Source organism: Lichenostomus cassidix, chromosome 2 (assembly GCF_008360975.1).
Source record: "Lichenostomus cassidix isolate B80296 chromosome 2, HeHo_3.0, whole genome shotgun sequence".
In the NCBI taxonomy this organism is placed as follows: domain Eukaryota; kingdom Metazoa; phylum Chordata; class Aves; order Passeriformes; family Meliphagidae; genus Lichenostomus; species Lichenostomus cassidix.
In genome coordinates, this window is record NC_139482.1 from 64,815,767 (window position 1) to 64,835,683 (window position 19,917).

The 19,917-nt window shown below is 39.6% G+C and overlaps 1 protein-coding gene across 1 annotated transcript; it reads right to left on the reverse strand.

The window, feature by feature from the left end:
* Positions 1-4,533: 4,533 nt before the first annotated feature.
* TMEM170B (transmembrane protein 170B) lies at positions 4,534-18,871 on the reverse strand. The gene is made up of 3 exons (XM_085051910.1): positions 18,203-18,871; positions 10,433-10,603; positions 4,534-6,606 (listed from the first exon to the last, which is right to left on the reverse strand). Exons 1-3 carry the CDS (start codon positions 18,297-18,299, stop codon positions 6,476-6,478), a joined length of 399 nt encoding a protein of 132 aa, XP_084908036.1. The 5' UTR covers positions 18,300-18,871; the 3' UTR covers positions 4,534-6,475.
* Between the last annotated feature and the right edge of the window lie 1,046 nt (positions 18,872-19,917).

Sequence of the window (19,917 nt, forward strand, 5' to 3'; positions counted from 1 at the left end):
ATATTGATGGATAATCCAGAATGGGTTTTACATGTTAATACTAAATATCTCAAGTCAACCTAGAAAGTTAGGTCTCAAATCAAAAGGAACACCATTCGTATCAATCAAGTACTGTTTATTTTACTGAAAATGTCCCTTCAGTATTTACTTTGCCTTATAGTTGGTGTTTTACAATTCACAGAAGCCCAAAAGGACATACTAACCTTTCCCTTCAATGACTGCCAAATCCTGCTAGGATTCATGCAGTAACTTCCTAAAGTCTGCAGTAACTACAAGATGAACAATTAGAAGAGAAAAAAATGTGTGTTCCTGAAAGAAAATACTTCTTTAGATCGTTGTTATAGACATAATTCTTTTTACACCAGCAACACTGGGAGAATACCCTAAGCAGTAATACATCTTTGAGATCAGGCACAATTGTCAGAAACAGCAGAAACAGCATGCTGTCAAGACATGATCTTTCATAATTCTGAGATATCAAATGTATGTACTCAGGTTGAATTCTACTTTCTATTATAAGTTCATTTTCCCAAAATTATGTGCAGTTACATACACAAATTAATGCAGCCTAGCTAAGATTTCACTGCTGTAACAGAGTACAAAATACTTTTCCTACTGACCTTACACGTTGTGATGTTGGTGACCAACATATGACCAAATATTTGCCTTTTAGCCCAATACAAATTTCAACTCTGTTAAATTCATCTGTACACAAAGAACACTTATTCCTTCTGAAGCAACAGCTGAGGATTTAAATAGTCTTTCCACCTTGGGCTGCTCCCAATCTAGGGGTTAAAAAAAAAATTCAAAAAGTATCTCATCAATATGCTGATGCAATTGGGATATTAAATTCTGATAAGTCTGAAATAAAGTTGTGCTTTACCATTTATATGTATGTAGTACCCCATCATCATTTATGAACAACATTCAGAATTTCATTTTACCTCAAATTGCTTGGAATTAGATTGGTTGGTAGGATGACAACTGTGACCTAATCTCCACATTTTTCCCCTTAACTGGAATACACCTACAATGAAAAAACGTATTTCTAGAAACAGAAGAGAAAGTAAAAAAAATTTCTCATGTTCACAATTGCTTTTCTAGGCCTTATTAGAGTCACACACTTATTTTTTGGGGGAGAGGGGGGTAACTGATTAATCCACAATTGATTACGCCAAGCCATAGTACTGTGTCTATTTATCTGGAATTATACATGTGTGATGTTGGATGGCTGTGTACAAAACCATGCAGTTTTATATTCTCATTGTATAAATATTTAGATCTAATGCAGGCAAGGCATTATTAGAATATGCCTAGTGCATGAAATACATAAGTTAAAACAGAAAACAACAATTACATCAGTTCTTATAGTTAATAGAACTTAAGACTCCATTACAATTTCTCCTCAAATGGCATTTTATACGTGCCCCCCACAACATAATTCAAATACAAATTGTAAGCAAAATAAATATTTATTTCCTTTATCAAGGAATAAGTGTAAAATTGGTTAAATTACTGGTTTCTTTAAAAAAGTGTCAACAGCAAATCATGGCTAGTCACAATACACAGATTAGTTTCATAAACTCAAAATTACCTGAAAAATGAAAGACAGTAATTATTTGGAAGGGTTTTTTTCCTGAAATATAGCTGCAAGTTTTGAATAAAAAAAAATTTTTTGGTCTGGGGAGTAAGTCAGGCCAACCAGAGCAGTGACAAATGTCCCTTAGCTGCCTCCAAACACGAGAACCAAAAGACCAAGCACCTCCAGTGTGTACCAATGCACAGAGATTGTGGAAGCTCTACTGAATGCCTGAGTCAAGGTCAGAGGGGTTTTCTCCAAGGGGAATCTCCCAGTAGGCATCTGCCACTAACCTCCAGACCCAGGCAGTGAGAGTAATGAAGACATATTTGGGTCACTTAAGCAAGCTTTGGGTCAACAGAACCTGGTTCTGCCTTCAACTACCCAGACTCTTGTTGGAAGAGCAATACAGCAGCTCACATTATCCATCAAGTTCCTGGATTATGCAGAGGACATATCTGGAATACTGATGTTAGATGTGCCAATCAAGGGTGAGGCACTGCTGGACTTGCTACTCACAAGCCAAGGAAACCGGCTTTGTAATATCTCAATTAATGATTGCTGGTAGTGTGGAGTTTGGGATCCTGCAGAGCATGCTGGAAGTCAGTGTTGAGAGAAATATTTTAGATTTAGAATAGCAAACCTCAGTATGCTCAGAGCCCATTTGGAAGGGATGCCATGAAAAGCTTCCAGGGAGGATACAGGAGCCAGTGAGTGAGTGTTGGGAGTTTTTCACCAAGTCTCCTGGAAATACAAAATCATTTCATTCCCTTTAAGACCAGGAAAGTAGGCAGAGCAAGAGACCTCCTTGGCCTAACTGTGAACCTCTGAATCTGCTCAAAGCCAGAAGAGAAGCATACCAGTGATGGAAAAGCAGGAAAATACACATTGGGAACTACAAGAATGTTGACAGGGTGTACAGAGAACCTTATGAAATTCAACAAGGACAAGTGTAAGAACTTGCCCCTGGGAAAGCATAACCCAGGAGTGCAACACAGGCTGGGATGGACCTGGCTGGGGCGCAGCCCTGTGGAAAGAGATCTGAGGGACAAGCAGCTCAATATGAGCACTGTGCTGTTATGGCAAAAAAAGCCAGAGGAATGATGGACTGCATCAAAAAGGGCACTGCCAGCAGAGATAAAATCATCATTATCTCACTCAGCATTCATCAGGCTATACCTGCGATACTGTGTTCCCTGTGTTCAGCTTTGGTCCCCGTTATGCAAAAAGCCCCACAAAACCATGGACAGGCTGGAGAGGGTCCAGAGAAGGGCCACAGGGATAATCAAGGGCCTGGGAAGCCTGACATATGGGGAAAGGCAGAGAACTGGGTTGGTTCAGCCTTGAGAAAAGAATGATTAGGGTAGACTTCATCACCATATTCCAAGTTTTAAAGGGTGGCTACAAAGAAGAGACTCCCTTTTTACAAGGAGTCGCATGGAAAATATATGGGGTCATGCATACAAATTACATTGTGATATTCCAGTTGAACGCTGGAACAATGCCATTGGAACAATCTCCCCAGCCCTGGCTACTTTAAAGATTTGGCTGGTCAGGGTGTTGGACTACCTTGTCTAGACCATGTTGTTGACAGAAAGGTTGGACCAGACCATCCTTGAGGTCCTCTCCAACCTGGTATTCTATGATTCTATTATTATACTGATAAACTAAAAGTGTGTGGAATGTTTAAATCTTCGATAACAGCAGCATCTAACAAAGCATTAGCTTTTTCACATTAAATATTACATTCAGTACTCCCCCTTCTTCCCAATAATAAACTGTGTCGATGCATTATTTGTTCTGCACAATGCAGAATGTGCCCAGAGACACAATGCAGAGACAGGCAGAGCTATTTGAAGATAGTGCTAAAACATCCTGTGTGGACAACACTGTATTGTCTAAAGGGAACCAGGGTACCATCAGTGCCATTCACACACAAGATATCTGTGTAGCCTAATTAAGTGGGGCAGGGGGAGGGGAAGGCTAGCTATTGTAATTTCGTTTTTTCTGGAAAGCTATTTCAATTGGTAGCTTGTCAGGTATAAAACACTCCACAAAGCCACCATTCATATATATATATATATATATATATATATATACACACATATACACATATACATATATACACACATGCATTGACTAAAGCTCCTTATTCTTAACAATGCTGTTTCTAGGGATGTGGAATGAAACTCTCAAGTTTCTCATGCTATGATCAACGTATACTTCACAGACAAACTTTTTATCATTATGAATTCCTCACAAGAAACAGCTGAAAGCAAACTTCTGTCAAATAAAGCCTTGTTCCTGTTAAGCCACTTAAGCATTATATCAGCTGCCTGTCCTTTGTTGCCAGGCAATAATGACATATAATGCACACACAGCTAAGCACACATCAGCATTTTAAAAGTCAACACAATGACCTATGGAATAAAAATTATTTGGAGAAAGGTAGCTTAAAACCTGCAAAGATGCCTCCTTGTCAAACGGGGAAAGTCACAATGGCAGTAATTTCATTGGCACTGTAATTAAAATGAAGTTCATCAATACAAATACATCTACCTTATCAGTTAGTAGCAGTCTGTTGTAGTTAAATTTAGTGAAAGACAGCAAGCCATTGAACAGTGGCAGCATAACAGCCTCCTACAAAAAATAAGAATTGAGATGTTCAGGGAAATTTGGAACCTGTGAAGAAGTTTCAGTGTGAGATGTAGGCATGAGACAGTCTAAATCACTGAATACAGTGCTTCGTGATATGATTGGCTTTGATCCAGACAAGTATTTCCAGGTTGTAAAATAAAATGTTTTAAGTCTGTTGAACAAAACACAGTTTCAATTCTGTTGAACAAAACACAAAACAAATTAATTACAAATAATCAGAACAAGAATGAAGATGTGACAATTTTTTTAAAATCCTCTCCCCACACATACACGTAACAAGGCACATTAGGAGAAACATCTTCAATTATTTTTTTATTCAATTTGACTTAAATACCTGGAACGAGTTTTCTCACAATTTAAGACAATGGGGAGACATTTCAAATGCCTTTTACAAATGTCATAATTTCATTGTCTACTAAAGTGCAAAAAGTATAAGCAGAAAGTAAAATACACAAGTCAAAAAAACAAACCACAAGAAATAAGTTTTTGAAAACATTCAAAAACAGTGAGAGCATATGTATTCAGACACATTTTAAAAGCAATTAAAAATAAAAATAACACTGAAGATGTTTATAAACCTATATTTTAACTTGTTCCCTGCAAAGCCCACAACTTTGTACATTTTCCAAATGAGACTTTAATGCTTTTAAAGAAAACAAATTATATTAGCATTCTTAGTACTTTAAAGAAATGTGTGTGGAATAAGATAAAGGCAAACAGGTTAATTCATTATATTTTGAAGCCCTAAGCAACTGGATTGCAAGTTACATTTTAAACATATTATTTTAACTGTGCAGTAGGTGCCATGGTTTGAGACAGTCCTGAAAGTCTTTTTGACATCATAAAAGCAAAACCTTTGAGTGATTTCATCCCCCACATCAGCATTGAGACAACTGCTGAAAAGCGTTCAGTTGAGAAAAGATATAAGAGATTTCTTACTCCTCACAGAATTTCATGCCTTTTAAATTTTGTCTTTCATAAATAATTAGTCATTAGACTTTAAATTTCTCTTTACTCCAAACACTCACATTTAAGACATTTCACATGCACAACACCACTCTGTCCGTTTTGAACTAGGAAAGCACAAACCACTGAAAGCTAAATATTTGAAAGTTCCAAGTATCTTAATCTTTCCAAAGATACAAAGTGTTCAGAAACAAGGTAGTAAATACATTAGTGCTGCCCCATTCACAAATTTCTGGAGCATGGTAGCTATTTTATTAAACTTAATATTTTTGTTCAGTAGAAAACCAACATATCATATTGTTACCCCTCTCCATTTTCCTCATAGGTATAATTTCTCAGTTGGTTATATTTGTGTGTTCCTTACAGAAGACATGTCGGGGTAAGGGTCCTTCCAGTGCTTAATTAAATACAGGGAGTTTATTTGCAAGGAGTACCCTTTCTGAGGTTTGCAGAAGGGCTGGTAACCATCCATACGTTTAAGACAAAATAATTTCAAGGAAAACATCAGTTTAAGATTTGTTTGTGCATACACAACAGATTGTACTTAGTAACCTTCATACAGTCTTCCTAAACTCCCGATTTCTGACTGGCTAAAATCACGAAGAAATGTGCCAAAGTAGAGAACTGCCACGAGCCATTCTTCACATAGTGCTAATTATAGCAGAGTTGTTAAAGCTGCGGTTCTTAAACCCCATCAAATTTCATCTACATTTTGCAACAGATCTAACAGTTGTTTTGAATGCTGAGCAAGAATATTCAGCATTCAAAGAGATTCTGCTACTACACAAAAGTCAGTCATCTCACTATCTCACCTGAATCCAAGGAGAACTGTGCACATTCACAGAATTCTGCTACATTCCAGAGCTTACCCAGCCACCCGCTCAGAATTAAACCCCAAGTTTGGCAGGCAGAGCAACTTTCAGGACAGCCCCTCTGTTTCCTTCCAGTGTGTTAAGGGCAGTGATCCCATCACCAGCATGGGTGATGATCCCATCACCAGCAGCTGCTCCAGGCGCTCCATCTCCGCTTGGCACACCAGGATCCCTCCTCGCCCGTGACGGAGGCACGTAAGGCGCAGTGCAGGAGTGCAGCAGTTCCAACACTAGAGGACAGCCTGTTCATTTGACTGAGCCTCGAGATTTGTAGTGCACTTTCCACATAGCTTCCTTCCTCTCACACTAGAATTCGAGTTTGTTAGCTGATGAATCCGCATTCAGGAAGCTTCTCTTCACGTTAAAGATTTTTTTTTTCTCCCCCCTCTCTACATGAGTGTCAAAGTGTTGCAAGAATTCTTGAAAATGAGATAATTAATGTCAGTACTGTCTGTCCAACACCAAAGACAAGAGCTTCTAGGGGAGCCATGTTCTTTCCTGCTACTCTGTAAATTCCAGCTACTGCAGCACCTAAGAATCACAAGAAAAACAATGATCAAATCACAGAAAAAGCCAAGGTTGAAATACATGACAAATTATTTACTCTGTCTATGCATCAGCTATTTATAGAAAATTACCAAACACTCTATTGTCTCATGGTATTACACAATTATCTGCCTTACTTATATTTTTATAGTTAAGTGCATCCTTCAGGAATGATTTTCCCAATTGAACCAGATCAACTTTTCCATCATCAGTTTAAGAAAATTGAATCTTTTTGTTTCCTTCTGTAGACATCTCCAAATACATTTTTTAACATTTTTTGCCTTGTGTCAATTTGAAAAAGTAGCAAGACAATCTCTAGAAATTGACCAAATCTGAAGTGTGGTTTAACAGTGTTTGTATAGGCAGGGAGAAGACAAGAACAATAAAGCTGCTAGTGTCAAAAAAAAAATTCTAAACACACATTTATAAGCTTCATTTAATACTTCAGCTGCATAAACTGAAGTATATATAAACTCATATGAGTTTATTTTGACTTAAACCACTTAATTGTTAACAATTGTTTAGCAAATCCAGCAAAACATGAAAAAGGTCAAAGCACTGCAGTGTCATCCATGAATGTGTATGAGAGGAAATTTCTAACCAACACAATTAGATTTTGAGCGAATTAAATGCCTTCAGATATCACAGAGGCTTTTTCAGGCTCAAAGAGGATGGAAAAATCACCACAATTGTTTTAAATAATAGGCAAGAGTTACAAAAAAATGGGAATTTTTTTTTTTTTTGGTTTTGCAGAATCAGGAATAGTCTGCTGAAGTGATCAAAAATCCCTTAGCGACACAGAAATACATTGAGTCCCAACAGATGTTCTGAAAGTACAATCAGTATCTGATTCATCTGACATCTCTGAAAAGTAACACCTCATTTTTACAATATCTTTAGGAAGAGTAGAATTCACTAAAGATTGTGACCATAACAATACTTACAAACACCATTATTGTATTGACTGTATTAACCATGCAGTCAGGTGAGTTTTGGGTTACTTTATTTTTATTGGTTTTTTGTTTGTTTTTTTTAAACATATTCCATAAAGTAAATTTTGCCTGAAATATCTCAGCAGAAGGCTAGCCTTATGGTATTTCACTCAGCTACCTTGTGTAAGCTTTTCCATTTGTTCCTTGGCTAGCTCCTGTCAAAAACTGAAAGAGATGCTTTAGACTGAGCCTACTACTGACACTTAAATTATTTTTGGGATTGAACTCTCAAAGGGAATTCAAAATGGCCTAAAATGAATACCAGAATTGTCACTACCAGATCAATAAAGATATTTTAGTCTTCTTGAGAAAACACTGAGATACTCTGGAAAATATCCAGAACAAAAAATAAAAATTTGGTAGTTTGCTAATTATGTATTATTCCACAAATAACAGCGTGCAATACAACCTGTAATGCATAAGCCAGCACAGCTGGTATAGAGCCAAAAGTATGTACAATAGGCTGCCAGCAAGGGAAATGAGAACATGCCACCAAAAAGGAGTGTGCTGGGGAAGAGGAGGAAGAACTGCTGGATGAAATACAGCAAAAATCCTTGCCTTAAGCTGCCTGGTATTTATATATTCTTGTTTGGCTTGGTGGAATTTCTTTGGTTGTTGTTTTGTGGTTTTATTTGTTTGTTTTTGTTATGGTTTTGTTGGGTTGTTTGGGTTTTTGTTGGTTTGTTTTCCTGTATCCCCTGCAAATTAGTTATTTTTCAACACCTTTCTTAATAACCATTAATTTCCATGGTTTTTCAAATCTTAGAAACAGAGGAGTCTCCTGCTTTTCTACATGCTGGTAAAAAGGTCCCAGAACATCAAAAAGTTTGAAAGATCTCCCTGAGCAAAATTAAACTTACACTGTGCAATAAACTATACTGCCTTCATTCTACACAAATATTGCAGAAAGACTGGAAATACAAAGTGGAAATTCAAGCCAGTTTGCTGTTTCAATTTCTTCAGCACTGGACCAAGCACATCCAAACAACTGGTATTTCAACTTGCATCTCCCAGTTTGCAACACAATAGCTATAAAAAAATCCTCTTTAATATTTGGTCACCGTAATTTGCCTTCAGAAGTTTCTCACAGAATTTCTTTCAGCATGAAACAGCCCAGTTCTGGCCAGAAACAAAAAGTACTATAAGGTAGAACTATTTGGCTAACCAAATTGCAATGCTCTGTGCAAAACCTTTGGGAACAGCATAACAAGTCTACAGTCTAAGCTCAGAGAAAGTCTCAGATGAATATGCACACAAACAGGGCTGCTTACGTGCTGAATGTTTTGACCTGCAAAAGTGGATGCTAAAAATACAACTGTGTTGCTCCTCTTTTTATGCAAAAAACCACAGAGTACTTTCATTTGAAAGACACTGATCCTGAAACCTCCCCACCACAGAAAGCTGTGAAAGTCTCTCCTTGGATCTTTCAACATCACATTTCCTAACTTCAGTTCCTCAGAAATGCTCATGCACAGCTGTCCTTGTAACAGGCCACTGCCATTTTAATCCTAAAACAAAAATCAGCATAATGTATAACGTAAGGCATTCAACCAGTTCCAGCTTATCTTAGGAAACAAACCCTAAAACCCAACAAAAATAGTTATACTGAGCTTTACTGTATTAAATGGTGGAAATTCTAAGCTGAGAAATCTGTAGCAATTAAAACAACGTTTTGAGGAAAGTCATAGTGAAATTTCTCATGATATTTGCATTTTTATTTAATCTTGAAAAACAATAGGCAGAAAGGACTTTCAGTAGCAGTAAGAAATCTGTCACAAATCCTCTATGAATGTATCCAAAGCTGATAGTGGCACCATTATTCTGATAATGTGGACAGAACACAGGAAAACCAGAATGAAAGGCAGGAAGTTTTCCCTTTGGACTATATGGTAGTTGCTACATTCACAGTTCCTTACCCTCAAAGACCTTTCAATTTAGGCCATCTTGTCTGAAATACTGAAAATTTTTGGGCAGAAACTACTGCTCAGTCAACATAGGCCACTCAACACATGGATTTTAATGCTGAGAATTCCTTACCAGCATTGGTTCAGACAATGAAGCATGTGCTTCTTTCCTGCAAAAATGACATTCACTATTTTTTCCCACCACAACAGAAAACTCACCATGCTCCTACTTGCTTGGGAAAGCTACCATAGTTTATTTATAATTTTGATAAACATAGCTGGATATAATAAAACCAAAGAATGAATAAAGTGTCCTATTTATGGCCTTTATTTCAGTGCTGACACAGATAACAGAATTTCTTGGGAAAGATGGAAAAACAATATCTGACACCAATAACTCTAGATTTCCTCAAAGCAGCATTTCCCCAAAACATTCTTGGCAACATTACTCGTGTCATATTTGGTCAGGTGCAACATTTCTGCACTTTACTACATAAAATACTCCTACTTTCTGCAATGTTTTAAACATGAGTGTAGTTTTTAACTATAGCTCTGTGAACCTTTTGGCTGTAACAGAAAAAATTGGTTGAATCTATCTGAGGATACAATGTCAAGAAAAAAAAAGTATCTTGGGTAGTAGGCATTTATCTAATGTCATAAGAAACTCTGTAACAGATGCCCTTGCCAAACAGCATTTTACCTAGAACATCAGCAAAGCTTAATTTTTTTTTTTTTGGGGGGGGGGAGGGGTGGAGATCACTCTATAACTATCGGAAAATCTTTAATAAACAATTCACAATTCACAAACAAAAGCAGGCTTTTTTCTTTTCTTTTTAGAAGTTAGATGTAAAATAAGAAAGTAAAAAACCCCAAAACAACAAAAAAAACCCAAACAAAAACAAAAGTCAGACTTACTGGTTATCATTGCTCCAGTTATAGAACCCAGAAATCCAATGCTGACCACAATGACAGAGATCAGCCTCCCCTGCCTATGCCTCTGCAGCATCACAAACATTAATACTCCCACAGCACCATGGACAAAGAGAGAGGAGAAGAGAGCCCAGAGGAAAACCCAGTACCACATCTCTGAAAGAAAGCAGTCAAATAAAGGGTTAATAATTTTTAGACAAGAACTTTGTAAGTAAGAAACTTTAAAACATTGCAAACAATCAACAATAAGAGAAAAGCAATACTGATTTCCATCTTAAAAGTGATACCATGTGACACCATCAGTACATGCTCAAGACTCTTTCCTCATTCGGCAGTCTATCATAAAGGATTAGCTGTATTATGTTAAAAATTATCAAAAGGATTCTGGTAAAAATCTTAATTCAGTTGTATCTTTCCAAATAGTCATAATTCCTTTAATGGTTTCTTTAAATGGTGTTAATTGCAATTTCTTAGTAGGCATTGGAACTTCTATACAATTAAATATTCTCTGACACAAAGACTGAAGGAGGGAAAAGTCAAGAACTTGTTTGGGGTTTAGGGTTTGTTTGGGTTTTGAGTTTTTATTTTGCAGTGGGTGTGAATTTTTTGTTGTTTTCCAGCCCCCCCACCCCACCCCCACCAATAAGAGACAGCATCAGGTAACATCAGATGGGAAAACTGAGATTAAAGACTTTAGTTTATCCACCCAGCAGCTGTAATAGCATGTTCCATCAAATTAGTTTCAAAGGCACAAATAAAAACACTATAATTTTAACATGAAATTTTAACACATCCAACTCCTTGCTTCTAATTGCTTAGCACAGAACTTCAGAGAGAGGTATTCACTATTATTTAAATTATTATAAAGGGCATCAGATCATGAGAATGTGTGGAGCACAAATATTTTTTTGAAGAATGGCAGACATGATGATCACCTTCAACAAAAAGAGCTGGAACCATCAGTGGAGCTACACAATAACTCAAGAACCTCTCTCACTTGGTGTCAGCTTTCTAAAAACACTATAAATCAAAAGGGTGAGAAAAGAAAAAATCCCCTTTGTTTTAATTCAGCTACAGTAGGTATGTATCATTATAGAATTTAGCATATTAGGGTAAATATTCCATAATCCCATGACACTGTCATTAATTCAGTTTTTGCTGCAGTTCCCCCACAGAAATAGAACAAAACAAAAACCCCAGCTTCCTTATAAAAGCAAGATACTTACTGCTTATGAGGCAAGCCTGTATTAATGCAGCTTGACTCATATCAACTATTTGAGGAAAAAATACAACCCAATTAGGTAACTTAAAAAAAAAACTGAGCAGCACAAAACATACTGTGAAAAAGACGCTGAGAAAGAATGTTGCTACACAATCACCACAGCCCTGGGAGTCCAGTCAGTAGGATATGTATATAGATAGGACAGATACAGAGTTTAAGCTTTTTTTATTCACCAGTACTTTGGGAGTAGCTCAACCCTTCCCCTTTCACAAAGGCATAAATGGCAACACTATGCCTGCCCAAGGACGTACAACTCCTCCAAATCATGGTAGCCAAAAGGCTGTTTGAAGAGAGCCACAAGGAAAGGTGGTGGTAAATCTACATTCAGTTAATCCTTCAGCTGTAGTTCAAGGCATAATTTTTCCCCTCTGACTGCCTGGATACATGCACACATCCTGAGGATGGCTCGGAGCAGCTCTCCTCAGATCCTCCATCCCTTCACCCCTGGCCCCAAGATGGGTTTCAAAAATCTTGGCAAAACGATGATGACCATGGTGCTGTTCCACTAAATGTCTCATCATTCTCAGAAGCTACTGTGACAGAACAGTGGGAGGAGTGTCAAGCAGTCACTCCATAAACGCCCTCACTAAAATCAAGAAAGACTGACTGCTGATCTAATCTGTTATGGTCATGGATAGTGTACGAGTGGAACCTCTCCTGCCATCCTAACAGGCCTTGTCTGTCACTAGCAGAGCTTGGGTGTTTCCATTGTTTTATCCAACTGGAAGCACATAAACAAGAGGATTAACCAAAGATCTACCAATACAGAACCCGACAGCCCTGCCAGACCTACAGTTTTGACAACAGGGAAACAAACCTTAGGACCAAACCAATCTGGTCCAAGAAAGTCTGTTGGAATCTGACACTGTCATGTACTGTAATTTCCACAGAGTTTGTTAGGCATTGCATCACCTTTTAGGAAATTGGTGTTTGTAGGCATTGTAGACCTTATCAGGTAGAAAGGAGAAATGACTTCCACTCTTCGGAAAACTCACTAGGATGACTGTATTTTTAGAAGAAAATAAAAGCTTATGGGAAGGCTAACTACTCCCCTGTAACTAAGAAACCAAAAATATTTACAAACTCTTACACAACAAAATAGCTCCACAGTGAGCAACTATCTTCGGTCTTATTTATGTTCCAAATAAGGCTCAGGGAAAATTAGCATCACCCCTCACTTTATATTTAGGGCAGGAGGCTTGAGAATAGAACCAGCACCAAAATGTCCTGTTGGCTAAAGAAATATCAACTTGAGTTCTTTGCTACACACTTTCTCCTCCTACTCCAATAAGCAGCAGGCATATGAAAAAGGAAATTAGAGAACACCCAGAAATATTCCTTGTTTGACACAAAAGCAGTTGGAGCTTTCTTAAACTATGACCTCCCTTCATTAAAACATCACCTAGGTCTTACAAGGGGAAACAGAGACAAAGCTGAGCACCTTCCCTAGGAAAGGCCTGAAGTTATCCTTTCCTATCCTCCTTCATTTACTCTTTCTATGCCTGCTAGTTCAACACATCTATTTACTTCTGCTTGTAGGGCAAATGAAGAAGCCAACCAAGTTTAACAGGGATGAACAAGGTAAGGAGAGAGAACCAATCTTCTAACCAAATTACAGGAGACCTTAAGCTCCATAAACCTAGAGGACAATGTAGACATTCTTATCCTGATATGGTGACGGCAGAGATTTATTCATGTTCTGTAAAATTCAATAACACCTAACCCCTGAATCATGAAGAGAGATGACTCTCAAGAAGTGTGTTAGAGTAACACTGAAAAACACAAAGAATGGGTTGGGAATAACATCGAGAAAATAGAGCATAAAACAAAATAGAGAAAAAGAGAATGAGGACTATAAAATAGAGAAAGAGAATGAGGACCTCTGAATACAAATGGTCAAGACTTCACTCGTTCAAAAATAACTGAGTAGTTTAATTGCTGAATTGACTTGCAATATCTCTATGGAAGAGGAAGTGAGACTGAAGTGTCTGAGCTATTTATGTCCTATACACTGACTGATACTTTAAGCAGCATAAACTTATGTACATCATCATCTTTGCTATCCTGACAAAAAAAGCACAGTCCAATTTCAGTCTCTGTGTGGCTCTTTTGACATGAGCTGTACATACAGACTATTTTGCTGTTATGGAGGCAATGATTTACTTATCTCTGGCAGACAGCTTCAAATACTCACCTAGCCGCAGGGTTTTTTTAGTCATGCCCTAATAGAGCACCCCTAAAGAGACATGAATACTATAAAATTTTTAAAAACCCCTGCTTGCAACTTCCTTTGCTTGACCCTAAGAAAACTTCAGAGCTTCCTTTCAGTGTACCCAAATTACTCAGTAACCAAAACACGAGAGACATGTATCAAAACTCCACAGTTCCTAGAGAAACACAGGAACTAGGGAAGGCCCAGTAATTACCATTTACAAGCACAGTGACATTCAGTATATTGCAAAGATGTCAGAGCTTTTCTGATAAGAACAACTGAGACATATTTTTCAGTTTTATTTAAAATTCTTAGCACTTAAACACCACCTTAAATCTTGTTTTCAGTTTATGTTCCTTTCCACTGCTTTGTCTTATGTAGGGATTCTTTCCCTACCAAAAAAGCTGCAAGGCTAAAATACCTTGTAATTAATGCACAGTCACACCAATTTTAGATTACTTCTTTGTTAATTTTGATATTTATACATATCAGATAGATATCATGCATACATTATGCTTATGTACTACAGATACAGATTATACATGTATTAGTGTAGGCATACACAACCTTAAAGATTACAAAAAGAATTTTTAAAGTATGTTACTGTTTAGAATAACAGTAACATTCATATCACTTCCATCTTATCAACATTTGGAGTTGCACTCCATCAACAGCTGCAGCCTACACAAAGCAAGCTGATAAATGATAATATTTTGAAATATTATCTCTCTATATATGAATATGCTGTCCTACTGCAACTCAGCTTCAGTAAACATGGAGTGTCTCCTTAGTCCTTCATTTTCAGCACTTTTCCTCCAGTTCTTAGCTTGTTTTGCCAGATGAATAATGATTGTCTACCACATGTCATAAATCAAAAGTGATTACTGAATCTATTGTAAGCCCAGTACCCAGCCTACTACTATGAGCTACAGAGTTAACTCAAGCAATAAGCACCTGTACAATGAATACAAAAATACAAATTTAAATCAACAAGGAAGCACATGTCAAATTTTGAATTAGAAAAAACAATGTTACATTCCTGTATCTTATAAACTCAAAGCACTCAGATGAAGTGACAGCACATGATGCCTGCAAATGTAACTGAGCCCTTTACATGCTACATTTGTTTCTTCAACAGCAGGTTCTGTATTTTCTGTATATTTCTGTATGTAATTATTACTGTATTAACTGACAGTTTCAAAGTTAACAACTATATACTCAAATTGTTGTTTGGAGATGCTAACATTTTTGCTGTATTAAGCAGGTAAAGAGCACTTCACTAAGAAGCATTTAAATCTTAAATTACAGAGTAGTCCTCTCAAGTAACAGGATAGGGGACAAAGACAATCCAGACAATCAGGGACAAACGAGTACAGGTTGGAGCTTAGGAGCTTCCATTAGCAGAAATATTGCCAAGTTCATTATACTGGAAATAGCCTTTAAACAGTTTTTTTTTACTGGATTCTAATAGTGGGATTTTTTTTCTTTCTCAGTTCAAACTCAGCTGCTATCTGACTTGTCCTAGTAAACCCTGATCTAATACTAACTCTTAAAACATAACCAGTTCACATAAAGGAGGTGTTCTGGGGATTCACTGGAGGATGTAACAAAGAATGAGGCAAAAGCCACCCCACATCTCCCATGATTGCTAGAGCCTTATTTCCACCTCCCAAGAGAGGGCAGGAAGATAGGAAGCAAGTCCATCATGGTGATGGCCTATGTTCAGCTAAAAGGAGCAACGCTTGCATCTTTAGCTGTTATATGATGTGAGGTGTGTGTGGCAGCAATGAACTCATCTGTGGTCTCCCAGGTATTTGAGGTCACGTAGAAAAGACAAGGTTTTCTCTTTTTTTTACGTTGAACCTGATTCACACACATGATATAAAAGTAATCTTTCAGTTTCTCATTAACAGGGAAAAGAACTCACCAAAACTAAACTACTACAGTATGAAGCATTCCTGGCTTAGGCTGGAGTCCATATCAGGACCCTGTTGAAAGTTTCAGAAAATTAATATACTTTTAAGAAGGATGCTGATAAAATTTTGCAACTTGTTTGCACAAATATAATCAATATGGTTTATGCAAAAGAGATAAATCTTCACTTGTACAACTTAAAAGTCCAGTCCAGACCACATCTTTAAATCCAAAAGTAAACACAAGGCAGTCTTGAATATTATTAGAATATGGTATATTATTTTCCTTTCCCAGTATTCTGGGGAAGTTTCTCCTTATACGCAACAGAGAAGCAAAAGAGAATGGACTAAGTAGTCCAATTCATTCATACACCTATTTTCTTAGCAGGGAAAGCAACAGAATTTCTGGTTTTAAACAAAGTTTACTTAGATAATTAGTAAGGAAAGGTTCACATAACTAATTCAGCTTTTTGTTAATATCAATGAGTATAGCAATATATATCTTATCCTGTAGAAAAGATTTGAAATCCAGTGCAAGTTTTGGACTGCTGACAGTCCATGAGAACATTCAGCTCAACAGGTTATGGCTCTAAGAACAGCCTGCATTTAAGCACCAATTTAGAAAGTGCAGTGCAACTACCACTGACAGAGACATTTTCTCCAACAACACTATGGCAGATAAAAATTATTTCTCACATTTTTTAAAATAAAAAGAAAAAACACTCCACATCAAAAACACCTTATGCAACTCCCTATCATATTGCAAAAGCACTCAGAAACAAACTGATTTTAACTCTCAGCACTGAATTTCATAAAAATGCCCATATTGCATAACAGTAGAATAAGAAAAACTTTACAGAGGATGTCTGGCACAAAGAAAAGTAAAATCCATTGTGAACTTTCTCCTTTAAGAGTGCAAGTTTTTTACATAGGTATATTAAAGTAACTACTCAGGAAGTGAGCTGTATTTAGTGTGTCAGCACACTAATACCTGCAAACTTTAATCATCAGACACACACTACAAAGATCATAGGTCAGATAAATATGGAAAGGTTAATCCTTTTTATTACACTAAGATGTATCCTGAAAGTCAAAAGAATATGAAAGATAATAAACCCTAAAATGATCACTTTCTGTTTGCTACAGCTTCAACTTCAGCTACTCTTCTATTTCATCACACTTCTTCCACCTTTAAGAGACTAAAGAATAAAAAAGAATATATCTATTAATCATTACTATAGAGTGCAAAATACTATAGAGTGCAAAAACATGACATAACATGCTTTCATAAATATTGAATATTTTCATAACTGTTTGAAACCTACACCCTTTACTCAACATTTTCCACTAATCTGCCACCATCTAATATAGCCCTATACCAAGCAGAAAGAATTGACTCAGTTACATCTCTGCTATTGACACCCAATACCTGCTTATTCAGAGCTGGAAGCTTATGCTTTTCTTTACACGTGGACAGACTAAGAGAAGATACCCCTCTCCACTGAATGCCTTGGGTCTCACAGTAATCCACACTCATTTTTCAGCCTGAGACTGAGAAGAAAAAAGCCAGCTCTTGCCAAAAGTCAGCCAAAACTCCTCTCTCCTAAGAGAGGGTGAGGACCAGACTCGGGTTCACAGAATTTTTTTGTAAAGCTCAGTCTTTAAGAATCCCTGATGCTTAAGATTAGGACTATTTGTCAGAAAACATCTGTCACCTCATTCACTGCCACAGCTCTCGTTGTCCCCAGGTATACTCAGGGATAGCCAGGGAAGTCTCTGACTCTCCACATTCAATTTTATGGTTTTCTGGTTGTTTTTTTTTTTTTTTTTAATAGCTCACTGTCAAATGCCAATAAGCATATATCCACAAGGGGGAAAGAAACAAAACACCAACCACCCCCACAAATATACTCTAGCCTTCCATACATATTTATACACTCACCCACACTTTCTACAATCCTTTACTCACGCACAGGTACCCATCAATTCACTCACATACACACACACCTTATACCGTTCGTTCACTACATATAGGCAAAGCAAAGTGAGCGAACACATCCCCCACGCTGGTGCCCTTTGCACGGGCAGCATCCCAGACAGCGGGCACAGCCCCAGGGCAGCCAGCACCTCACGCAGACCCTCCCGATTCGCCGCACCCCACGCCCAAGCAGGCGCACACACACACGATACACCTGCTCACCGAACACGCGTGCAGCACACGGAGAGACTCGTCAACACCAACACCAGCCCTCCCTCGGCGCAGCACACAGGGAGCCCACCGCCACCCCACGCCCTCCATTGTGCTCCAGGCACGGAGCGCCCGCCCGGCCCCCGCACTGCCCCGTTACCCGTGAGGCTGCGGAGCACGGTGCCGTGAGCCCACAGGCTCAGCACTTGCTGCACCGACAGGTTGATCATGGAGTTGTCCCCCGCTTCCACCTTCATGGTGCCGCCGCCGGGCGGGGTCCGGCAGCCGCCGGACCGCGGGGCGGGAGGGAGACGGCGGCGGCGAGCAGCGACAGGGCGGGGAGGCGGCGAAAGGAGCTCCGCGCCGCGGTGGAGACATCGAGGACGGAGTGGGGGAGGCGGCGGCCGGGGGGAGCCGGACGATCTCGGGGGAGGAGGGGAGCCGGCCGCCGGCGCTTCCCCGCTGCTCAGGGGCAGGGCCGGGCGGCGGAGCCCGTCATCATCATCATCATCATCTTCATCATCATCGCCTCCGCCTCCTCCATCAGCAGCGGCCGCCGCCGCCTCGCCGGCGGCATCGTCACCCCGGTCACCGGCATCACCTGGAGCGAGGGCGGGGCGGCCGCGGGCCGTCCCTCAGGCGGGCGGCTCCATGAGGGAGCAGCAGCCGGAGCAGGGAGGCTCCCGGCGCCAGACGGCAGCGGCTGCCGGTGGGGAGGGGGAAGGAGCAGCGGGAACGGGAGCGGGAGCGGGAGCGGGAGCGGGAACGGGGCAGCGGGAGCGGAGCGAGAGCGAGGGAGGCAGGGCAGCCCCGCGCAGGCGCGGCGGGAGGAGCCGGGGGGCGCGGGCTCCTCCCAGCGAACGGAGAAGCAGAATTCGGAATCACCATTTGACTCAAAGAGAGCGGGAAAGCCTGGGAATGTCGTGGACGCGCAGAGAAGCTTGCGTTAGCAAGAAGTGTTTCAAATAAAATCTGTATACACATGTGTACATTTAAAGGGGAAAATAAAGTGATCACACTCCATGCTATTAAAGCTGGTATTTAAGTTGACGCTACTGTGTGCCTTTAAACACCTGAGAGAAGTAAAATGCAGAATCTGAATGCTGATGACAGCAGTGTTTTCACCGCGCGTTAGCCCACGGAGCTCTAGGGAGCGCGGGCGGGCGAGCGCACCTCCGCGGCTGTGCCGGGGTCTGAGGACACAGCCCCGGCGGGACAGGGCGGGACAGGGCGCGACAGGGAGAAAGGAGCCGTGCGCACAGGGCTGATGATGCTCGGGAGTGCCGGAGCTGCCGGAGCTCAGGTGACAGCACGGGTTGCAGCGGAGGAGCTGTCATCCCGAGCTGTCATCCCGAGCTGTGATCCCCAGGCAACTTCCTGGCAACGCTGACTAAGGTTCCCGCCTGTCCCTTTGAACCTCGTAGCTCCACCGTCAGTGTGGCTGCAGATTAAAGCCACCGAAAATTAGAAAACGTCAGAAATCGTGAGCGAATCTTTATTCTGTGCCTTTGCTTTCTTTATGTAATGAAGGAACACAGTCTTTAAGCTGGATGCGACTTCTTTCGAAGAACGGGATGCACGGTGATTACCGATGAAAAAGGCAGCAATATCCACCATCCATTCTTAAATATGCATCCCTAGGCCTCATTTAGTGCACACACTTCCTCACTGGCGTTTCTTCAACAGTGCTTGCTATAGTACTAAGTAAACATCATTTTATGTCAGCATCCTTTGATGGAAAGCCTTGATAGAGGTGAAGTAACTCCTAATAAAATTTGCAGCTTATAGATGAAGAGCCACAACAGGTAAATCAACTACAATCTTGCTTGATGCCAATGACCCGATTTTTTTTCAGATAGATAATTGCAAGTTGTC

What these genes read in the sequence shown, in the direction of transcription:
- TMEM170B (XM_085051910.1), bottom strand. Translation starts at nt 18,299, where the DNA reads ATGAAGGTGGAAGCGGGGGACAACTCCATGATCAACCTGTCGGTGCAG. An exon ending in CGTGCTCCGCAGCCTCACGG is followed by an intron (nt 10,604 to 18,202) that starts GTAACGGGGCAG and finishes GCTTTCTTTCAG; the next exon opens with AGATGTGGTACTGGGTTTTC. An exon ending in AACTGGAGCAATGATAACCA is followed by an intron (nt 6,607 to 10,432) that starts GTAAGTCTGACT and finishes TGTGATTCTTAG; the next exon opens with GTGCTGCAGTAGCTGGAATT.